The sequence below is a fragment of the Rhinatrema bivittatum genome, chromosome 2 (assembly GCF_901001135.1).
Source record: "Rhinatrema bivittatum chromosome 2, aRhiBiv1.1, whole genome shotgun sequence".
NCBI lineage: Eukaryota > Metazoa > Chordata > Amphibia > Gymnophiona > Rhinatrematidae > Rhinatrema > Rhinatrema bivittatum.
In genome coordinates, this window is record NC_042616.1 from 170,364,702 (window position 1) to 170,384,958 (window position 20,257).

A 20,257-nucleotide genomic window follows, 5' to 3' on the forward strand; every position below is an offset into this window, starting at 1 on the left:
CCTCCACAAAAGTATCTTGCTTCCTTCAGTGAAGCAGAACTCCTGCCAGTGCAGACACGGTCTCCAATCCTGCCATTGCAGACACTTTCTACAAATTCCTCTTTCCAGACACTTTTAGGAGGCTTGGATTTCTGCCTGTGCAGTTACTTAGTGCAGAAAATCTGAAACCTGATACCATATGTCACAGAGCACGAGCAGTCTAACCCTGGCTGGAGGACAGAATACAGTCTGGATTCATTTTCTCTTGCACAACTTTATTCTTCACACACAAACATACTTCCAAAATTGCTTAGCTTGCAGTACTTCAGCAACACAACATTAGTAGGTCAGTTTGGTTATAAGGAGCTGCATTCTACTTCTCCCGAGGGCCTGTCTTGCTCTCTTCTGAGCCTATGCTTTATTCCTGCTCTTTGGAGACACCCTGGACCCAGAATGCCCTATGTTAAGGTGGACTGGGTCTAGACTGCTGGGACCGGTCTATTAAGGTATTCTGAGGGTTTCTGTAGGGCACTCTGCCTCAGGCTACTTGTAACATGGCAGGCTAGGTTAATAGCTTCTAACACTGTTTTGCCTTGGGTTGAATGAGGTGAACATTTTGTTATGTGACTTGTGGATGTTGTTGTAATCACTAAATAAACTCTGACCTATTCATTTCAGAGGTGACTTTCAACAACATGTGAAGGCATGACACCATCCTATTTACAATCTAGCCTCAGATACTCAGACCAGCATCCTAGTATAGCCTCTCTGAGCAGCTAACATAACCAACATAATAACCCAAGGACCAAGGCCCTCACCATCTGTACATGAGAGTTGACTGATTATCTAGGTGTAGCAGGGCCCAGCTATGCATGGTTGTATGCAACACCTATGAAATATGCTAGCTTGCAATGACCTGTGAGAAGTTTGGGATTGCCATGATATTTGACATGTGCTTCCCAAAAGGCTGTAAATGAAAGCCTGGTATGTGAGCACTCCGATGTCAGCACTGCCTCAGAAACAGCTCAGGTAGTGCTAACACCTGTGTTTTTGCAGGCCAGGTGACACTTTGCATCCAGTGTACATGTGGATATATTCATATACACATGGATGTGAACTAGGGAACCCAGTGGTAGTATGTCAAGTCTTTGATTGATGATTGTAACTGTTAACTTGTAGTTTCAGGCTGTGCCTTTAAGCAGTTGAGATACTTGTGATTTCCATGACTTATAGAGCACTTGGCTTTATGTCCTAGGCCCTCTTGGAGTTCCATCACTCCTATGCGACTATCTTGCTGACATGTGAGGGCTAAGACAGGGTCAAAGGCGTAGCCGAGGCAAGCAAGAAGGCGCAAGCTATGCACACTGTGTTGGCAGTCGAACACAAATGATATGGCGAGACGTGGCTCTTTTGGGCTGACAATCTATATGAATACATTAGGCCAGCCACATCTCTTTGGTATTAAGTTTATTTTGTGTCTACTTTGTCTACAACTGTCTATTGCACCTATTGATCATTATCATGATGTTGCATAACTAGGCCTAAGTGGTTTTTGTTACACATTGACCCAGACAGAGGACCTGTGAGTAAAAGAAAGATAGAGATGAGAATAGCTAGAACCACTGCTCAGAGAAGGGGAAGGACTAGATGGCAAATAACAGGCAAAGTAGTGTTGTATAACGCTTTGCCAAGCTGGCTGCCAGACCATGTGATATCCCCGGCTTCTGCAGGAAGACATGGGGGATCCTAAGGTAGATCTGGAATGAAGTCGGGCCGGATCGGGACTCTGCCTGTCTTCCACCTGGTTGATGCTGCCTCTGCTGTCACCCGAGGCCTCCACCTCCTGTTTGCTGCCACTCTACCCAGCCCTGGGACTAACTGCTGTGCCACTTCCCCTCCTGCTGCTGACTCCGCCCTCTTTGATGTCATCAAGGGCGCCAAGGGGACCATAAACGTGAGCATCGGGCCGGATCGGGACTCCGCCTGTCTTACACTTGGTTGCTGCTGCCTCTGCTGTCATCCAAGGGCTCCACCTCCTGCTTGCTGCCACTCTACCCAGCCCCGGGACTAACTATCACGCCGCTTCCCCCCCTCGCCTGCTGACTCCACCCTCTTTGACGTCATCAAGGGCACCGAGAGGGCCATAAGTACGAGTGTCAGGCCAGATTAGGACTCTGGCTGTCAGCCAGTCTTCCACCTGATTGCTGTTGCCTCTGCTGTCATCCGAGGCCTCCACCTCCTTCTTGCTGCCGCTTTACCCAGCCCTGGGACTAACTGCCATGCTGCTTCCCCCTCGGCTGCTGACTCCGCCCTCTTTGATGTCATCAAGGGTCCTGAGGGGGCCATAAGCTGAGGTCGGGCTGGAGGCGCTGCATGCCAGGCATCGCACACTGAAGGAGCGAGACAAAGGGGGCACCCCACCTTTGTGCAGCCCCTTAGTTATTTGTTTTAATTTCTTCTTTCCCTATTATTTGTTTTTCTCTTACAATGCATTCTCATTCTGATCTCCCAATTCCAGTCTGCCTATACCGTGGCAAACACCGGACTGCCGAAACCACTGATATGAAGAATCATCTCTCAAGATGTAAAGTAAGAACTGTCTACAATTGCACAGTTATTAATATTCCATGTAATAATGTTTTAACTCAACGCACAAACTCTGGAATTTGTTGCTAGAGGATATGGTTAGAGCAGTAAAATGGAGTGGATAAATTCTTGGAGAAGTCCATTACCTGCTATCAATTAAATTGACTTAGAAAATAGCCACTGCTATTACTAGCAACAGTAACATGGAATAGACTTAGTTTTTGGGTACTTGCCAGGTTCTTATGGCCTGGATTGGCCACTGTTGGAAACAGGATGCTGGGCTTGATGGACCCTTGGTCTGACCCAGTATGGCATGTTCTTATGTTCTTAGCACTTGCCTCTTGTTGTCTGTTTTGCTGATCAATGTGCAATCACTAACCAAAAAGGCTCCAGTAATTTATGATTTACTAGATGACATAAAACCAAATATATTTGCTATTACCGAAACCTGGTTGAAGAACACTGACACGGTTCTGATTAACCAAATTGCAAATCAAAACTGTGTGACTTTCTCAATCCCCAGACTGAAACGCTAAAAAAGATACCACCTAAAGATGATGGCCACTAATATTGTCTCCCCTTACGAAGTTGCACTATTTGAATCAAATAATCTTCAAATCTTCTTGCTTTATTGCCTGCCTAGACTTCTGGAACATAACAGTTCCCCTGTTATTGAATTCTTTGCCAGTAATCTGAATCCTGATAAGCCTTCAATCATTTTAGGAGACTTTAACTTACATATAGATTCCAACCTGCATTGCACCACCTGTGACACTCTTATTGACTCCCTTTTAGCTCTAGGTTTTGAACAAATCATATCAGGGCCAACCCACAAAGCCGGTCACACACTGGATCTGATCTTCATTAACTCCAACATTGGTAGCTTTTCACCTGCAAATTACACTCCAGTACCATGGTCTGATCATTTTTTGATTCACTCAACCATTTCATTTAATTTAAATCTGGCCTCAAAGAACTCCCAACCTGCAACCTTCTCATATCGTCCGCCATTCAACACCGGCGACCTTCAAGCCCAAATTCAGCTTAATATCAGAAAGTTTGATTTGTCTGAGAGTGAGCACGCTATTAACTCTTGGCTTGACATTACAAATTCCATTGCTGATAATTTAAATCCCTTAGTAACAAAAACCCGTAAAACATCTCAAAAAATATAAACTCTGGTACAATAACAAAATTAGGACTGCTAAACGTGACTTTTAAGAAAAAAGAGAAATTCTGGTGAAAGAATCCATCCTCATCTTCTCTTGGTGCTTACAGACCATATCTATCTTATTACAGAATACAAAGAAAGAATACTTTATTAAACACAAAGAAAGAATACTTTATTAAAAAGATACAAAACTTCAGCCATAACCCCAAAATGCTCTTCTCCATAGTCCAGAACCTTACCAGAAACACCCTTGAGGGAATCTCCCCTTCCCAGAATCCATATGAAATGAGATTGTGCATTTCTTTAAACAAAAAACTCTTAATTTGGCTACATGTACTAGTACCCCTAGTAATCAATCGATTAATCTTAAGTCAAGAGAAGAAACCAAATGGGTTGCCTTCGAAGACATCTCTTCGATTGAGGTAGAAGCTCTTATTAAAAAAATGAACCATGCGACACATCCCTTGGACAGTATTCCCATTACCACCCTGAAATTAATCGCTCACACAATTTATATTCCTTTTGCTTCCATGATTAATCTCTCTCTCACTGAAGGAAATTTTCCTGAAGCACTTAAATGTGCAACAATTAAACCAATTCTCAAAAAACATAATTTAGACCCTACAATTCTCAATAATTATAGACCTATCTCTAACCTTTCTTTCATATCCAAATTATTAGAGACAGTAGTACAAAAGCAATTGACCAAGCATCTTGAAAACAATAACATTCTATACCCTCACAGTTTGGGGTAGATTTTAAAACGTGCGCGCGCTACCCGACGCGCACACATGTACGCCTGATTTTATAACATGCGCGTGCATGTTATAAAATCAGGGGTCAGCGTGCGCAAGGGGGTGCACAATTGTGCACCTTGTGTGCGCCAAACCCATGCCGAACTGCGCTGCCTTCCCCCGTTCCCTCCCAGGCTGCTCCGATTTCAGAGCGGCCTGGGAGGGAACTTCCCTACTCTCCCCACCCCACCTTCCCTTTCCCTACCTCCCCCACCCTTTCCCCCCCTTCCTTTTTCCTTTTGTTACAAAACTTACTTCAGCCCTGGGGCTGAAGTAAGTTGTGCACGCTGGCCGACTGCCTCCTCTGGATTTACGTGTGTAGGGCTTTTAAAATCCGGCCCTTTGGTTTCAGAAAGCATTTTATCACAGAAACCTTATTACTTGCACCAGCGGATACTGTCCTTAGGGGGTTTGACAATGGACTGGTTTTACGTAACCTACCTGTGGCATTCAGCACCATTAACCATACTATTCTGCTTGACAGATCTGAAATTGGGCTGACAGAATACTGATTTAGGTATAATTACTGACAGCAAATTTAATTTGAGAAAACACATTTCTATCAAACTCAGAGATGGATACAATAAACTCTTAACTCTCAGACGCTTAAAACCACTCTTAACCTAATCTGATTTTAGAACTGTATTACAATTATTGATTTTTGCAAACACGGATTATTGCAATTCTCTTCTACTTGGTTTTCCATTGTCTTCAATATGTGCTTTACAAATTTTACAAAATGCAGCTGCCAGAATCCTAACAGGCATGAAGAAATGTGATCACATATCTCCGATATTAATATCTTTACACTGGGTCCCAATCAAATACCGATCGATTACAAAATCCTGTGCATATTACACAAATTTATGGTGAACAAACTAATTGGCTAAATGCTGCCAAACATCTCCATGTTCCACAACAGAACTTAAGATCCGCGAACAAAGGCCTGTAACCATTCCCTCAGTCCAATCAGCCCACCTCAGTCAGGTTAGGGCTAGAGCCATTTCACTTGCCAGTCCTATAATATGGAACTCCTTGCCTACTGAACTATATTTACAATCAGATCTAAAGTCTTTCAGAAAAGACATAAAGACATGGTTATTCAACTAGGCTGATCAGGACTCAGAATAATATCTATGCAAGAACTCCTGTGCAGTAGCCTATTTCTTTGTCAAGGCCCATTTCCTTTTTATTTATTCCTTTATCTTCTTTTTTTTTATGAAGCTCTACTGTAAACTCTGATTTTATTTTCTTTTACTTGAATTTATAACTTAATTAACTTTTTGTTTTTATTTTATTTTAGTTAAATCATTGTAACAATGTGAACTGTTGTGATGACACTCCTGAACAATGGTATACAAAATCAATCAATCACTCAATAAGTCTACTGGGATCCCATACCATAGAGCCAGATTATGGAATACACAGCAGACCAGCACTATCTCAGCTACTCTGGATGGGGCATACATTAAAGCTCCTCCTGTTTTGTCCAAACAGTGAAATATACTTTTAGCAACTCCAAAAGTGATTTCTACGACACAGTGGGTAGAAAATTAGGCCTTGTTGTACCTTGTCTCTGCTGGAGTGTTTGGAGAAGCAACAGATTGAGAAGCCAAATCCTGCAACCATAGCTGAAATCTCCTGTGCCAAAGAGAGAACGGCAGCATCACTCACACCCCCGTGACTTAGTTATCTCGCTACCAACTCAAAGCATGCTAAGCTAGAGCATGCTTAACATGAGGCATAAAAAACCATTTCCAAACCCTTAGTCCACACCGCCTTTTACTGTATCACTATATGTATGCTATAGACCTTTGTTATGCTGTGTCTGATCTTCATGAATGGAAATATGCATCTGGGATGTGTACAAAATGTGTACATGTCACTCACAAGTAACCAATCTCTAACTGGTTCTAGCACTCCTGTAACACTGAAGTTGTTCATGTCCCTGGCTGCTCAATAATATATCCTCTAGAGATACACATTTGTCAGACATGACACACTGAATAGGATTGTCCCAAAAGGCTACTCCCACAGCTTACATTGAACCCATATACTCCTGTGATGGTAAAAAACAAATTGTGGTTGTCATCCCAGCTGTCAGATCTGAAGCGCTGCAGACAGGATACTGATATATTAGCTGAGGGCCAACAGAGCATTAATAGGGCATGCACACCTGATCTGGTAGTCCCTGCTCCGTGCACCCAAAAAGGTTTGGGTAGACAAGTGACTTCAACAGCTCCAAGAGAGAGGATTTGAACTACCACTTGTTTTAAGCTAACCAGTTGAAAGTCTGTAAGGCTCGGTCACACACGGACCTTAGTGGAAAGTGCTTTGTAGAGACACATAGCATTAGTAAGCCTCTACAGCATGGAGAGAAAGCTGGTCCCTGGTATGATGGCTTGTTGATTTAACTGTGTGAGCTACTTGGCAAGTAAATGATTCAGTCACATTCCCGACAGCCCCCCATGTCACTGCCATTTGCTGTAAACACATAGCTGGAGAGGGATCATAGAAAGAAGCACCGCTCTTATCTATGAGCCAAACATCACTGTAGAGGTCGTCTTCAAATTGTTTAAACAGGCCAGATTGCTTAAATATAAAGGAATCGTGCCCAGCTTCTGGCTATATGGCGAAGACATCGAGAATGCGTAGTCGAGCGTTACAGACCACTTGCACATTGATGGACTGGAAGAGCTTTCTGTTGCGGGAGAGCTCCTTCTGTCACGGGGTGGGATGATTGCTATGTGAGTGCAGTCAATAGTTCCCAGAACATTTGGAAAGTTGGTAATGGCATAGAAACCTCTCTTCAAGTCCTGCCTTTCATGAGGGAATCTTAAGTAACAATTAATGTGGCCAAATACAGCTGTTATGACCTGGCCCAGAAAGCTGGGAAAAAGAAGTTTGGGACATTTGGCTGACGACTCCGACTGTTGTTTGAATTGAGCCAGATGTCATAAAATGCAGGGCGCACAATAGTTTGGTGAGGCCTGGTGTAGCATGGGACCTTTCTGTGACTGGATTCAGATCCCTTCTGAGTTCTTGATAAATTCCATGATAGCCTGAGAGTTGAGATGAAACCTCATAACTACATGGTCCTCTAGCATCCCCAACAATGTAGTGTATGGATGAAAGATGCACTCCTGTACTACCTGCATGCCCTCCTGTGTGGCAAACCCTGATGTGGGCCAGCATGCTCCACTGGTGGGGCTTGTAGCTTTGTTCCAGTGCAGGTACTTCCCTAGAAAGCATTGGAACCTCCCTTGCCTGTTGTAGTAGTTGTTGTTGAGCAACCTGAAGAAGCCAGTATCCCACTACTAGTAAACTTCCTCTAGAACTGTAGCTTTCAGAAAACAGGGCAGATAAGAAAAGCTGTTTCTATTGGCCTACCAGGGCTATGTAGGTGTGTCTGAGAGAAGGCCTAATTTTATCATGTGTGATAATTGTTACGATCTGCGATAACAGCCACTATGGAGCGATAACATTTTTTTTCCACTCTGCCGCAAATCAAAAAGTTGTTGCTATTTCCCACATTAAATTCTGCATTATTGTGCATATTTTTCTGCAAAATGCGGTAGGAGTCCCTCATTTGCAAAATTGTCTAACTTTTGCATACTCATTATCACATTTATATACTAACAGGTGACGCGAAAAACATCGTGCGTTAGACCCTGTTTATCATGCCCCTAATGCAGCTTGATGAATGGCCCTATAAACTTGTTAATGATCCCTGAATGAGAATTTCAAAAATTAGAGTTAAACCTCATAAAAGCTAAAACCAAGTTTCTTTAAGTGTAATTAAAGTATGACATTTCTCCACCCCCTTCCCTGTCTGTTATCTCTGCTTCTCCCTCCTTTCCTAGGTAGCATGTCTGGGTAGCTCACGCAACTGTTGCTGGCCCGAATGTACTTTGTAGTGCACAGACCTGACCAGTTCTTACAGAGGGTGGGGATTGGAATCCGAATTTCTCACACTATAGTGGGTAGCACTACAGGCCCATAAAGTAAGAGAATTTAATGACAAATACACCCTTTCCCACCACCCACAATATTTTATTGGACAAAAGCAAGATTCATTTTCCAAAACATAAAAACTTTTGCTATTGAAAAAAAAATTCATGTTTCACATTGCATTTTTCCAAATTTGAGAAAACAAGAATTACAAAAATAAAATAAACTAAAATATACTGTTTATATGCTTGACCCTCAAAACAGAGTTCCTCAAGGAACACTTCCATTAGAACTCACCATATATCCACTCACTGTGATCATCAGATTTCTTGACTCTCAGGAAAAAGCTTGTTGATCAGAAGCATTTTATTATAAATCAGCCTGAGATTGCATCTACTAATCATATTGCTCAGTTGCAAGCATGTGGACAAATGTCATTGCCCATTAAGCAACATTAAGGGCTCTGCATCTTAATTTCATATTCCTGCCGAATATTAGAATTTCTAATTTTGAAACGTAAGTGTTTCAGAAAATTCTACCTTAAAAGGAAAGGTTTAATAAACCGCAAAGCTCTACAATAACAATCCTCACCTTTTATAATTTAAATTCTTCTGATATTTTGATACTTTCCTGATATCTTCTTTGACATTAAAAATATTAACATTTAAAGAGCAACAATATAGTGGGAGGTGAATGGCCATTCCAGTTCCCAAGGATCTCAAACTCCTCTTGATGAAGAGCAGATCAAGATGTCGCTTTGTACAGAACCGGTGGAATCGCACATGAATGCCTGACAACAGGAACAAAAGGCATAATAAGGAACAAAGGCTGCTGCAGCAATTGATACAGAAAAAGTTGAAATCTTGGAAATGAATGATTTTAGTTTCCTAGTGAGAAAAGAAATTATCTACAAAGCTTAATTCGAATAGCCACATTGGTCCTGGAATCTTTGCACATTGGTTCTTTAAAAGATGTCATAATCTACAAAACCTACAAAGTCAAGAATACTGTGATGCTGCAGAAGATTCCTTTATACTGATGATAGTGACAAGAGTGCCTACTTCTGTCTGCCATGAATTAATAAGCCTTGGGTATAATGCCCTCATCAAAAGGAACAAATGTTCGGCAACTTTTGGAAAATGATCAACTGAGGCTAAACAGCAGGAATTGCAAGGGGGGGGGGGGGGGGAAGAAATCCAGTTCAGGTATTGTCAGGGAAAACTGCCTACCTGGGACTAGAACCCTCAGGAGATCTTTTCTGTGGGTAAGAAGCTGATGTAATATGGTGCACTCAGGCTAGCTCACAGGTTAACCCGCAGTTGGACGCACGTTTTGTACGCACATCCATAACCCTTTACGAGATAAGGGGTTTAGCGTGTCCAAACCAGCATGTAGCTAATAGTGTTCTTCACATGTAAATGCGATGTTGACAAAGTTATTAGCTAGTACCCCCCCATTGTAAAAAAATAAATATGCATCCGCTGTACACATTTTAACCCTCAAAAATTCACGCCAGCCCTGGAACTGGCATTAAGACTTGAGGAGCCCCAAAAGTTTAACAGAAAATCAGAAAGTGCTGCTTTTCTGTGGTTCCTCCAACTTAATATCATGGCAATATTAGGTCGGAGGAACCACAGAAAGCAGCAAAGTAAAAAATAAAATAAAATGTCTTTCTGGCGGTCCGATTAGGAAAACAGACGTAAATTGAGCGTCCGCTTTCCTAACCCGCGCACAACCACTTCTCCTGGGCACCCGATGCCAAGGAGGCATTAGGGGAAATTGTGTGTCCCTAGCGCCTCCTTTCTAACACAGCGGCTCATTAGCCTACTGCATCGTGTGACCGGCAGAGGTGGATGGGCATGTGTTAGGAAAGCTTCCCATGTGGATATTACATCGGCCTGAAAATGTTTAAACCAGAGGCCTCTCCCTCTGAGGGCCAGCTTGTCAATTCTACTCCAAAAGTTATTGGAGCCACTGTACTGCGTGCGATTGTGTGCTCTCTCTCTCTCTCCCCAAGCCTGAAAGCATCGTATCTGCAATACATCAGGATCACATTGGCATAAACCAATGGGATGGAGGCTCTACATTTTCTGGGCTGAATTTTCAAAGCCATTTATGGAGCATCCAACTCTAGTTTATGTGCATAAATGACTCATTTGAAAATGTGATGGTCTTTGCATTCAAAAAATATGAGTGTAACTTGATTTTGCGTGGATTTTTTTGTACACAAAAAAGAGTTGCAAGGGAGAAAACTGAGCAGAGTTCGAATTATGAGCATAATTTTGATTTTAAAAAAGTGTGTGTGTACATATAAATGTACATGTACAAATTATGTCATGCCAGGAGCAGGTATAATCTTATGCAAGGGAGTTTGTGAATGTATTTTCCAAGAATTTTCAAAATGAAAGTATGCATGGAAGAAGTACCCACAAATTTCCCCTTCCTTGAAAATTACCCTCTGCATCTGGCACCCACGTTGCCATGATGATGTAAAACTGCGGCATAATCAAGATCTCCCTCTATTTCTCAAATTTTACAACTGTAAGCCTTTCTTAACCACAGTTTTCTACTCTGAAACCTGCAAAATTGAAACATCTTTGACAGTTTATAAAGAAACTGCTCTAAAGATGAGAAACAGCACTGATACCTGGCTCCACCGTGACTCATTCTTGACTTTTCTAATGGTGCTTTGTCTTGTAATTGACAACATACTTATTTACTACCAAGGGCTACAAACGAGACAGTTTTCAGGATATCGCTGATGAATATGTACGAGATAGATTTCCATGCATACTGCCTCAATTGTATGCAACCTCATACATATTCATTAGGGATATCCTGAAAACCTGACTCTTGCAGCCCTTGTGGACTGGATATGAATATTACTGCACTACATACATTTTCCAGCACCTGTTTAGGTTCACAGCTGAAAAAACCTTACTAAACTGAGCATTGGCAAAATTGCCATTGGTGCTCAAAACAAACTTATGTCTTCACAATCCATATGCACCAGTTCATTATAATTATGAATGCAAAATGGATTTCTCAAGCAAAAATAATATTGAGTTTTAGTTTTCTGTAGGTCTTTCCTATTGTTTATGATCTGACTTTTGTCTCCTAGCATTTTATCCTATCCTGTAACCACGTTTAAGTTTTGCATGACCACGTCTGGATCCCAGCCCAGAGGTGGAGAACCACTAGAATAGGAAGGCCCCCTTCCAGTGTACACAGTCACACGGTGCCATGATATTGTAAAACTGATTCAGATGGCTATTTTCACAAAAAAAGATCATTGTTGCTCTTAGAGACAGTGTTAGACACTTTTATTTATTTTTCTTAAAACTATTTTAATTGATTACAAAAGGGATTTGCAAACCTGCCCTGTCCACAAGTTTGCATATACTGAGTCTCCATGATATCCACATTTATCTCATGCACATTCATTGTAGATATTTTGAAAACCTGATTGGCCATGGGACACCAAGACAGGTTTGGGAAGCCCTAAATTACACTGTATTATAACCAGTTTGGAGTAAGAAACAACGTTGAATTGCACTAGAGAAGCCATTGATGTGAAACCTAATACAGTCAGGAGGTCAGATTAATATTATGGATAGAAATAATGTTAATAAAATTTAATGGTTTTGAGAAAAACATTCTTGTAAATTAGAACCTTGGCTACACTTATGGCCTGATGGAAACATAAATTACAGAGTGTTTTTAACACAGTGATTCCTGCACTGTACTCTTGTTTTTTGATGCAGGATACCATTTCAGTGTGCTGGGTTTTTCAAATTTGAAATTTAATTTAATCAGTGGCAGAGGGAAGAGACAGTGAAAGTTGTATTCGCTTGGTTTTCTGACTCGGGCAGTAGAGTTAGTTAATGGGATGCTGATGAGTTTTTTGCCAACACATGATCTGCCATATATAACTGGTACGCAATGTAACAAGAGTTTTGTTTTCAAATGTGGAGTTTGACCTGTGCACTGTTGATATAAACAGCTTCACACAATATCATATACTAAAGACTGATAAGCACCAAATGGGCACAGAAGGCACTGCTGCTCACAGGCAATCACACAGTTAACAGAGGAACAACCCATGCCTATGGCTACAGCTGTTCCCCAGTTTTGAGCACATGGAATAACACAACTCTCTGAAGCAGAGAGAGTTATTATAAGGGAAAGATTATATTCAGTCTAGAGCATATATGTATGCATACAGTGTAAAGATATATATAAATATATAGATAGATAGCTAGATAGCTAAACATGGAAACAATTGGTTTAAAATTAGGTCATATGACAATGCAACAAGCTCACCTCTCAGTATGATGTGGTATTTATTCTGACCTAAATAAATACTACATGTGCAGCAGATTCACTTTGTATATCCAACTATTTGCTCATGCATGCCTATCTAGAAGGAACCACTACCATTCTGGGGAAGAATGAACTATGTAGTCATAAGCAGATTGCCCAAAGATGAACTATTTTTAGATTCTACGAGGGAGGGTATAGAGTCCAACAGGATAAAGATCATACAAGAGACTAAATGCTCAGAAGAATCTATATGGATAGAAATCCCATGTGTGTTGGGTAAGAGTATAGTGATAGGAGTATACTACCATCCACCTGGACAAAATGGTCAGACAGATGATGAAATGCTAAGAGAAATCAGGGAAGCTAACCAATTTGGCAGTGCAATAATAATAGGAGATTTCAATTACCCCAATATTGACTGGGTAAATGTAACATCAAGAATTGCTAAAGAAAAGTTCCTGGATGTAATAAATGACTGCTTCATGGAGCAATTGGTTCAGGAACCAAGAGAGGGAGCTATTTCAGATTTAATTCTTAGTGGAATGCAGGATTTGGTGAGAGAGGTAACGGTGGTGGGGCCACTTGGCAATAGTGATCATAACATGATCAAATTTAAACTAATAACTGGAAGGGGGACAATAAGTAAATCTACAGCTTTAACACTAAACTTTCAAAAGGGAAACTTTGATAAAATGAGGAAAATAGAAAAAAAACTGAAAAGTTAAAAGTGTTCAACAGGCATGGACATTGTTTAAAAATACAATCCTAGAGGCGCAGTCCAGATGATTTCCACACATTAAGAAAGGTGGAAAGAAGGCAAAACAATTACCGTCATGGTTAAACGGTGAGGTGAAAGAGGCTATTTTAGCCAAAAAAAATCCTTCAAAAATTGGAAGAAGGATCCATCTGAAGAAAATAGGATAAAACATAAGCATTGTCAAGTTAAGTGTAAAACATTGATAAGACTGGCTAAGAGAGAATTTGAAATGAAGTTGGCGATAGAGGCAAAAACTCATAATAAAAACTTTTTAAAATATATCCGAAGCAAGAAACCTGTGAGGGAGTCAGTTGGACTATTAGATGACTGAGGGGTTAAAGGGGCTCTTAGGGAAGATAAGGCCATTGCAGAAAGACTAAATGAATTCTTTGCTTCCGTGTTTACTAATGAGAATGTTGGGGAGATACCAGTTCCGGAGATGGTTTTCAAGGGTGATGAGTCAGATGAACTGAACCAAATCACTGTGAACCTGGAAGATGTAATAGGCCAGATTGACAAACAAAAGAGTAGCAAATCACCTGGACTGGATAGTATGCATCCTAGGGTACTGAAGGTACTAAAAAATGAAATTTCTGATCTATTAGTTAAAATTTGTAACCTATCATTAAAATCATCCATTGTACCTGAAGACTGGAGGGTGGCCAATGTAACCCCAATATTTAAAAAGGGCTCCAGGGGCGATCCGGGTAACTATAGACCAGTGAGCCTGACTTCAGTGCCAGGAAAATATTGGAAACTATTCTCAAGATCAAAATCATAGAGCATATAGAAAGACATGGTTTAATGGAACACAGTCAACATGGATTTACCCAAGGGAAGTCTTGCCTAACAAATCTGCTTTATTTTTTAATAAACATGTGGATAAAGGTGAACAGGTAGATGTAGTGTATTTGGATTTTCAGAAGGCGTTTCACAAAGTCCCTCATGAGAGGCTTCTAAGAAAACTAAAAAGTCATGGGATAGGAGGTGATGTCCTTTCGTGGATTACAAACTGGTTAAAAGACAGGAAACAGAGAGTAGGATTAAATGGTCAATTTTCTCAGTGGAAAAGGGTAAACAGTGGAGTGCCTCAGGGATCTGTACTTGGACCAGAGCTTTTGAATATATTTATAAATGATCTGGAAAGGATTACAACGAGTGAGGTTATCAAATTTGTGGACGATACAAAATTATTCAGAGTAGTTAAATCACAAGCAGATTGTGACACATTACAGGAGGACCTTGCAAGACTGGAAGATTGGGCATCCAAATGGCAGATGAAATTTGATGTGGACAAATGCAAGGTGTTGCATATAGGGAAAAATAATCCTAGCTATAGTTACACGATGTTAGGTTCCATATTAGGAGCTACCACCAGGAAAAAGATCTAGGCATCATAGTAGATAATACTTTAAAATAGTCGGCTCAGTGTGCTGCAGCATTCAAAAAAGCAAACAGAATATTAAGAATTCTTAGGAAGGAGATGGTTAATAAAACGGAAAATGTCATAATGCCTCTGTATTGCTCCATGGTGAGACCGCATCTTGAATACTGTGTACAATTCTGGTCGCCGCATCTCAAAAAAGATATAGTTGTGATGGAGAAGGTACAGAGAAGGGCAACCAAAATGATAAAGGGGATGGAACAATTCCCCTATGAGGAAAGGCTGAAGATGTTAGGGCTATTCAGCTTGGAGAAGAGACGGCTGAGGGGGGATATGATAGAGGTCTTTAAGATCATGAGAGGTCTTGAACAAGTAGATGTGAATCAGTTATTTACACTTTCGAATAATAGAAGGACTAGAGGGCATTCCATGAAGTTAGCAAGTAGCACATTTAAGACTAATCGGAGAAAATTCTTTTTCACTTAATGCACAATTAAACTCTAGAATTTGTTGCCAGAGGATGTGGTTAGTGCAGTTAGTATAGCTGGGTTAAAAAAAGGTTTGCATAAGTTCTTGGAGGAGAAGTCCAGTAACTGCTATTAATCAAGTTTACTTAGGGAATAGCCACTGCTATTAACTGCATCAGTAGCATGGGATCTTCTTGGTGTTTGGGTAATTGCCAGGTTCTTGTGGCCTGGTTTGGCCTCTGTTGGAAACAGGATGCTGGGCTTGATGGACCCTTGGTCTGACCCAGCATGGCAATTTCTTATGTTCTTATGTAGTTAAGTCAGGCTTTCCTGTTGGAAACACACAGACAGAATACTCGTCTTCTCACCGCTGGATGGCACTTTAGTTTAGTTAGAAAGATTGAAGGGGTTGAGTGTCTAAAATGAGCTAGTTTCCATTGTAGGACCACAAATAAGAGTTTAGCACATCAAACCCTAAAGCACACGAGAGTTTATTAATTCATATTAACAGCGGTCTGATTAGGCACTTCACTGCATAGCACCCAGATTTTGAATCATAGAGCAATACAGCCGCATGCAATACCAAATACAATTTACTATTGACATTTCATCACATCATCTTCATCAGGATTACACCATTTCTACCTACATTACAGAATTAGCAGCACCCATCTCTATTGGCAAGTGCTTATATAATAAAGTGAAAAGCAGGAATACTACTTTAAGGTAGAAAACTGCATTAACATGGAGGTTGATATTCAAAGGCATTTGTCTGGATTTTAAGTTAATCAGATAAATGCTGAGTTCTGCATATCATCAGCAGTGATCTGGATAAATTTATCCAAATAAGTGAAAGGCGTTTCGGAGGTATTTCCAGGCAGAGTTGAGTTAGTCGATAAGCGTAACCAGCTAACTCTAATAAGTTCTTGAGCTAACCGAAGACATGGTCAAGGGCGAAGTTTAAGATGATCTGGGAATGTGTCAAAGCAGTACTCTGGCAGCAAACCTGTATGCGCCTGGAGTTGGACGATTGTCCAGTGCTTCCGGCCGCACTGAGGGATTTTGGATGGGGTGAAATGGTTTGGGTCGGATTGATGTGGGGAGGGGAGGGGTATCATTATATTTTTCCAATTCAAGTGGAGGGAGGCGGGAAGGAGGCTTTTTGGGCCTATAGGCCCACAACATTTTTAAACTATTTTTTAGGGAGTGGAGGAGGGATCAGCCACAAAGGACCAACATTTATTTCACTGGGGGTGGTGGGTAAGGGATTAGGTCAGAAAGTTTGTTCTTATTTTTTTGTTTTTTAAATTTCCATCACTACTCAACTGGTTATATTCTTTGATTGCTATAAGAAAAATATTCTAAGGTCTCTGTAGAAAAGTTATTTATACTTAGAAGAAGTGAAAATACAATTTTTTCAGACAAAGAAGTGAACTTCTTTTCTTTGTACAAAAGTATTTCTGTAAGCAAGTACTACACAATATCCCACAGTAAACAATTCCCGTTGTAAGTTAGAATGTATACTAGTACAGGACTATGCTTGCAGGTACTACCTACTGTCACATCGTCCACTCTCACAAAGCCTGCAAAAGAGTGCTGATGAACAAACCAGCTGCAGAAACTATTGCGCAAGGACACTAACAACTAGCTAGGTAAAACCTACTCTGCAAAGTAAGGCTTTTTTTTGTTTTTTTTGTGAAAAATTGACTTAAAAACAAGTTTTTTGTTAAGTTATGGCAAAGCAGTGCTGTACCAGCAGCAAGTGTCGCTGTTTCCAAATTACTTCAAGTGTGAATCATATATGCATTTATACTTAGAGATGAAAAACAACAATAAAGATGTTCAGTTTGGTACCAGTACATCATATTCACACAAATAAGAAGAAATGGACAGAGTTAAGTATTAGGAGCTGCGATGCACATAGGTCACAAGGTAGGGTCTGTTGCTTGCAGTCCCCGTGTAATATGCCCAGTGGAGGATTGTGTATGAGTGCTCTTACACCCTAGCTACAGTAACCTGCTCCATGCTCAGGCACTGCAACCAGGGACCTTCATGACTTACATTTTTTAGAGCCACTAGTTGTTAAATAGTCTACCAACTCTAATTTATGCTGAGTAAAAAAAATACTTCAGAAAATACAGTCTGCATATATTTTGCTGATTAGATACCTTAGGTCTCTTAAAGTCATTTTTTCAGCTTTGATTTTCAGTATGCACAGACTGAAATCTCATCTCACTTGCTTTAACAACAGCAGTGGAATGCTGCAAACTACAGTCCCAACTTCCAGTCTCGGAAGCATATTTTGGCATGCAACTAACAGAAATTGAATTCATAATAAACCAGTAATAACAAAAGACCAAGTTAAAGACCCCAATCAGGCTACAGAGAAAGCGACTCCATTTTGTTTTGGCAGCGATTGGCAGTCTCCAATGTGAGGAGAATAAAATGGCAGCATGACTGGTCAGCAGCTTTTCTTCACCTGGAATTTTTCCAGATTGACTGACAAACAAACATACATAAAAGCTATAGGTGCTTTTTTTTTGCATTGATCTGACAGAAGTAAACATGGTTTCTTGGAGAAAACAGATTATTCAGAAGAACAACAACACAGAAAAGATGTAGACGCTTCCAAACATCAATTATCAGCAGACAGTGACCTGTCGGCTCCATCCTTGGTATGTATCTCTAGTTCCCACTTCAAGATGTCCTATTATGCTCAGGCTGTATTCTCTTCAGCAGAATTCTGAAGGCATGACATGTGAGAATCAGGATTCTCCTTGCGTTTCTCCAGATCATGGAAATATGAGTGAGACAGAGCACTGTAAGCAGATATTCTTTTTGCTGGATTGAATGCCAAAAAGTTCTGTAGGAAAAATGAGATGGTTATAGCATAATGTGTGACAAATGAGAAGCATTGCAGATAATGTGACTGACCTCTTATACCTTAGCCACAGCTGTCAAAAAATTTCTCAAGACCCGGTTCAACTTGCAGAGCTGGTAAGACCAGAAACTTTTACTCTACAGACTATTTGGGAAGCAATAAAAGAAACAAATAGTAATATTCAGCGCCAGATTTTGTCAACTGCTAAATCTGTTGAAAATCTAGAATTTAAAATGTTGAATGTTGAAAAAGAGCTTGTGGAAAAAACGAAGAAATTACAAACTATAGATGTGAAAATGGAAAGTTTGAATAATTTGCAAAGTGAATTAATTAAGGAAAATCAAATCCTTCACCAGAAAGTGGAAAATCTGGATAATCAAATGCGTGTAAGACACCTGAGATGCATTAATTTCCCAAAACTGCCATATATGGCGGCTAAAGATCTATGGAGGAAATACATGATTGAAAATTTAAAAATTACTGAAGAAACTCTTCCTATCATATCAAAAGTCTTTGATATCCCACAAAAAAAAAGTACTGAGTCTGATTTAGATAATTTTCAGATACTGGTCCCTAGAGAAACACCAACTATGAATATCTCAGAATTGTTTGAACAATCGGAAGAAAGTGTGGCTGTACCATCAACTTTGATAGTAGTTTTTCTACTCCAATCTGATAGAGAATGGGTTTTTAAGAAATACTTCTCTCATCGAACTGAAACTTTCTTCAGCCTTAAAGTTCAGATATTCCCTGATCTCTCGAGGCAGACGCAGAAAAGGCGACAACAATTTCTGCTGTTAAAGCCACAAGTGTTGGAGATGGGTGGATTGTTTTTGTTAAAGTTCCCTTGCAAGTGCTTGGTTAAGTTTCAAAGCAATTCTTATATGTTCTTTCAGCCTCCTCAACTAACATCTTTTATTGCTAGTAAAAAAAGTTCTGTTGCATTTTCCTCTCCTGTAACTTGACATGTAAACTTTTAAAGGTGTGCTAAAAGGTCTATTAGAAATATAACTCACCCTATATTTGATTATTGATGTATAAAATCTTTCTTAAGGTTGTGTGAATCTTGGATCCATATTGTGGGCTAAAAAATATGACTACACAGATCTTTATATTAAGGATTGTAATTGAAATATTATTATTAGATGGAAATATGTTAGGATTCCTATTGTGAGTTGATATTTACTTAATGATTTGAAGCATGTGTAGTGTATGCATTTCAATTTCAAGTATTCTTGAATTAAAATTGTAAAATCGATAAATAAAAAAAAAACAAACAAACAAAAAAAAAAAACCCCCATAGTAGCCTAATCATTTTCCTGGTACACATATGCTTCTGGACACTGTATATCGTTTTCAGTGCTGTGACATGATGTAAATAATCAAATTTTGATAGTAAAGAAACCGCATCAGCAAGCCTGACAACGACAGTATATCAAACTACCATCCGGTATATCAAACTACCGATCGGACGGTAATTTGATATACTGCCGTTGTCAGGCTTGCTGATGCGGTTTCATTACTATCAAAATTTGATTATTTACATCATGTCACAGCACTGAAAATGATATACAGTGTCCTTTTGTTGTTTTCTTGGATTTTTGGATAGGACTGTTCAATTTGGGGGTTCTTTATTTTTTTGACACATATGCTTCTAACACCACAGTGGCACCGTCCTTCAAATTTGCAGATAATACAAAATTGTTCAGAGTAGTTAAATCACAAGCAGATAGTGATAAATTGCAGGAAGACCTTGTGAGACTGGAAAATTGGGCATCAAAATGGCAGATGAAAATTAATGTGGATAAGTGCAAGGTGATGCATATAGGGAAAAATAACCCATGCTATAGTTACACAATATTAGGTTCCATATTAGGTGCTACAACCCAAGAAAGAGATCTAGGCGTCATAGTGGATAACACATTGAAATCTTCGGTTCAGTGTGCTGCGGCAGTCAAAAAAGC

At 40.0% G+C, this 20,257-nt stretch overlaps 1 protein-coding gene across 2 annotated transcripts in view; it reads right to left on the minus strand.

The window, feature by feature from the left end:
- Positions 1 to 15,881: 15,881 nt before the first annotated feature.
- The window catches only part of CDK6 (cyclin dependent kinase 6), a 451,799-nt gene continuing 447,423 nt past the window's right edge, over positions 15,882 to 20,257 (minus strand). For both annotated transcript variants that reach the window (XM_029588881.1, XM_029588882.1), the window contains exon 8: positions 15,882 to 18,275. In XM_029588881.1, the coding sequence (XP_029444741.1) occupies positions 18,129 to 18,275 (147 nt within the window). In that variant the 3' untranslated portion in view covers positions 15,882 to 18,128. The remainder of the gene's footprint in view (positions 18,276 to 20,257) is intronic.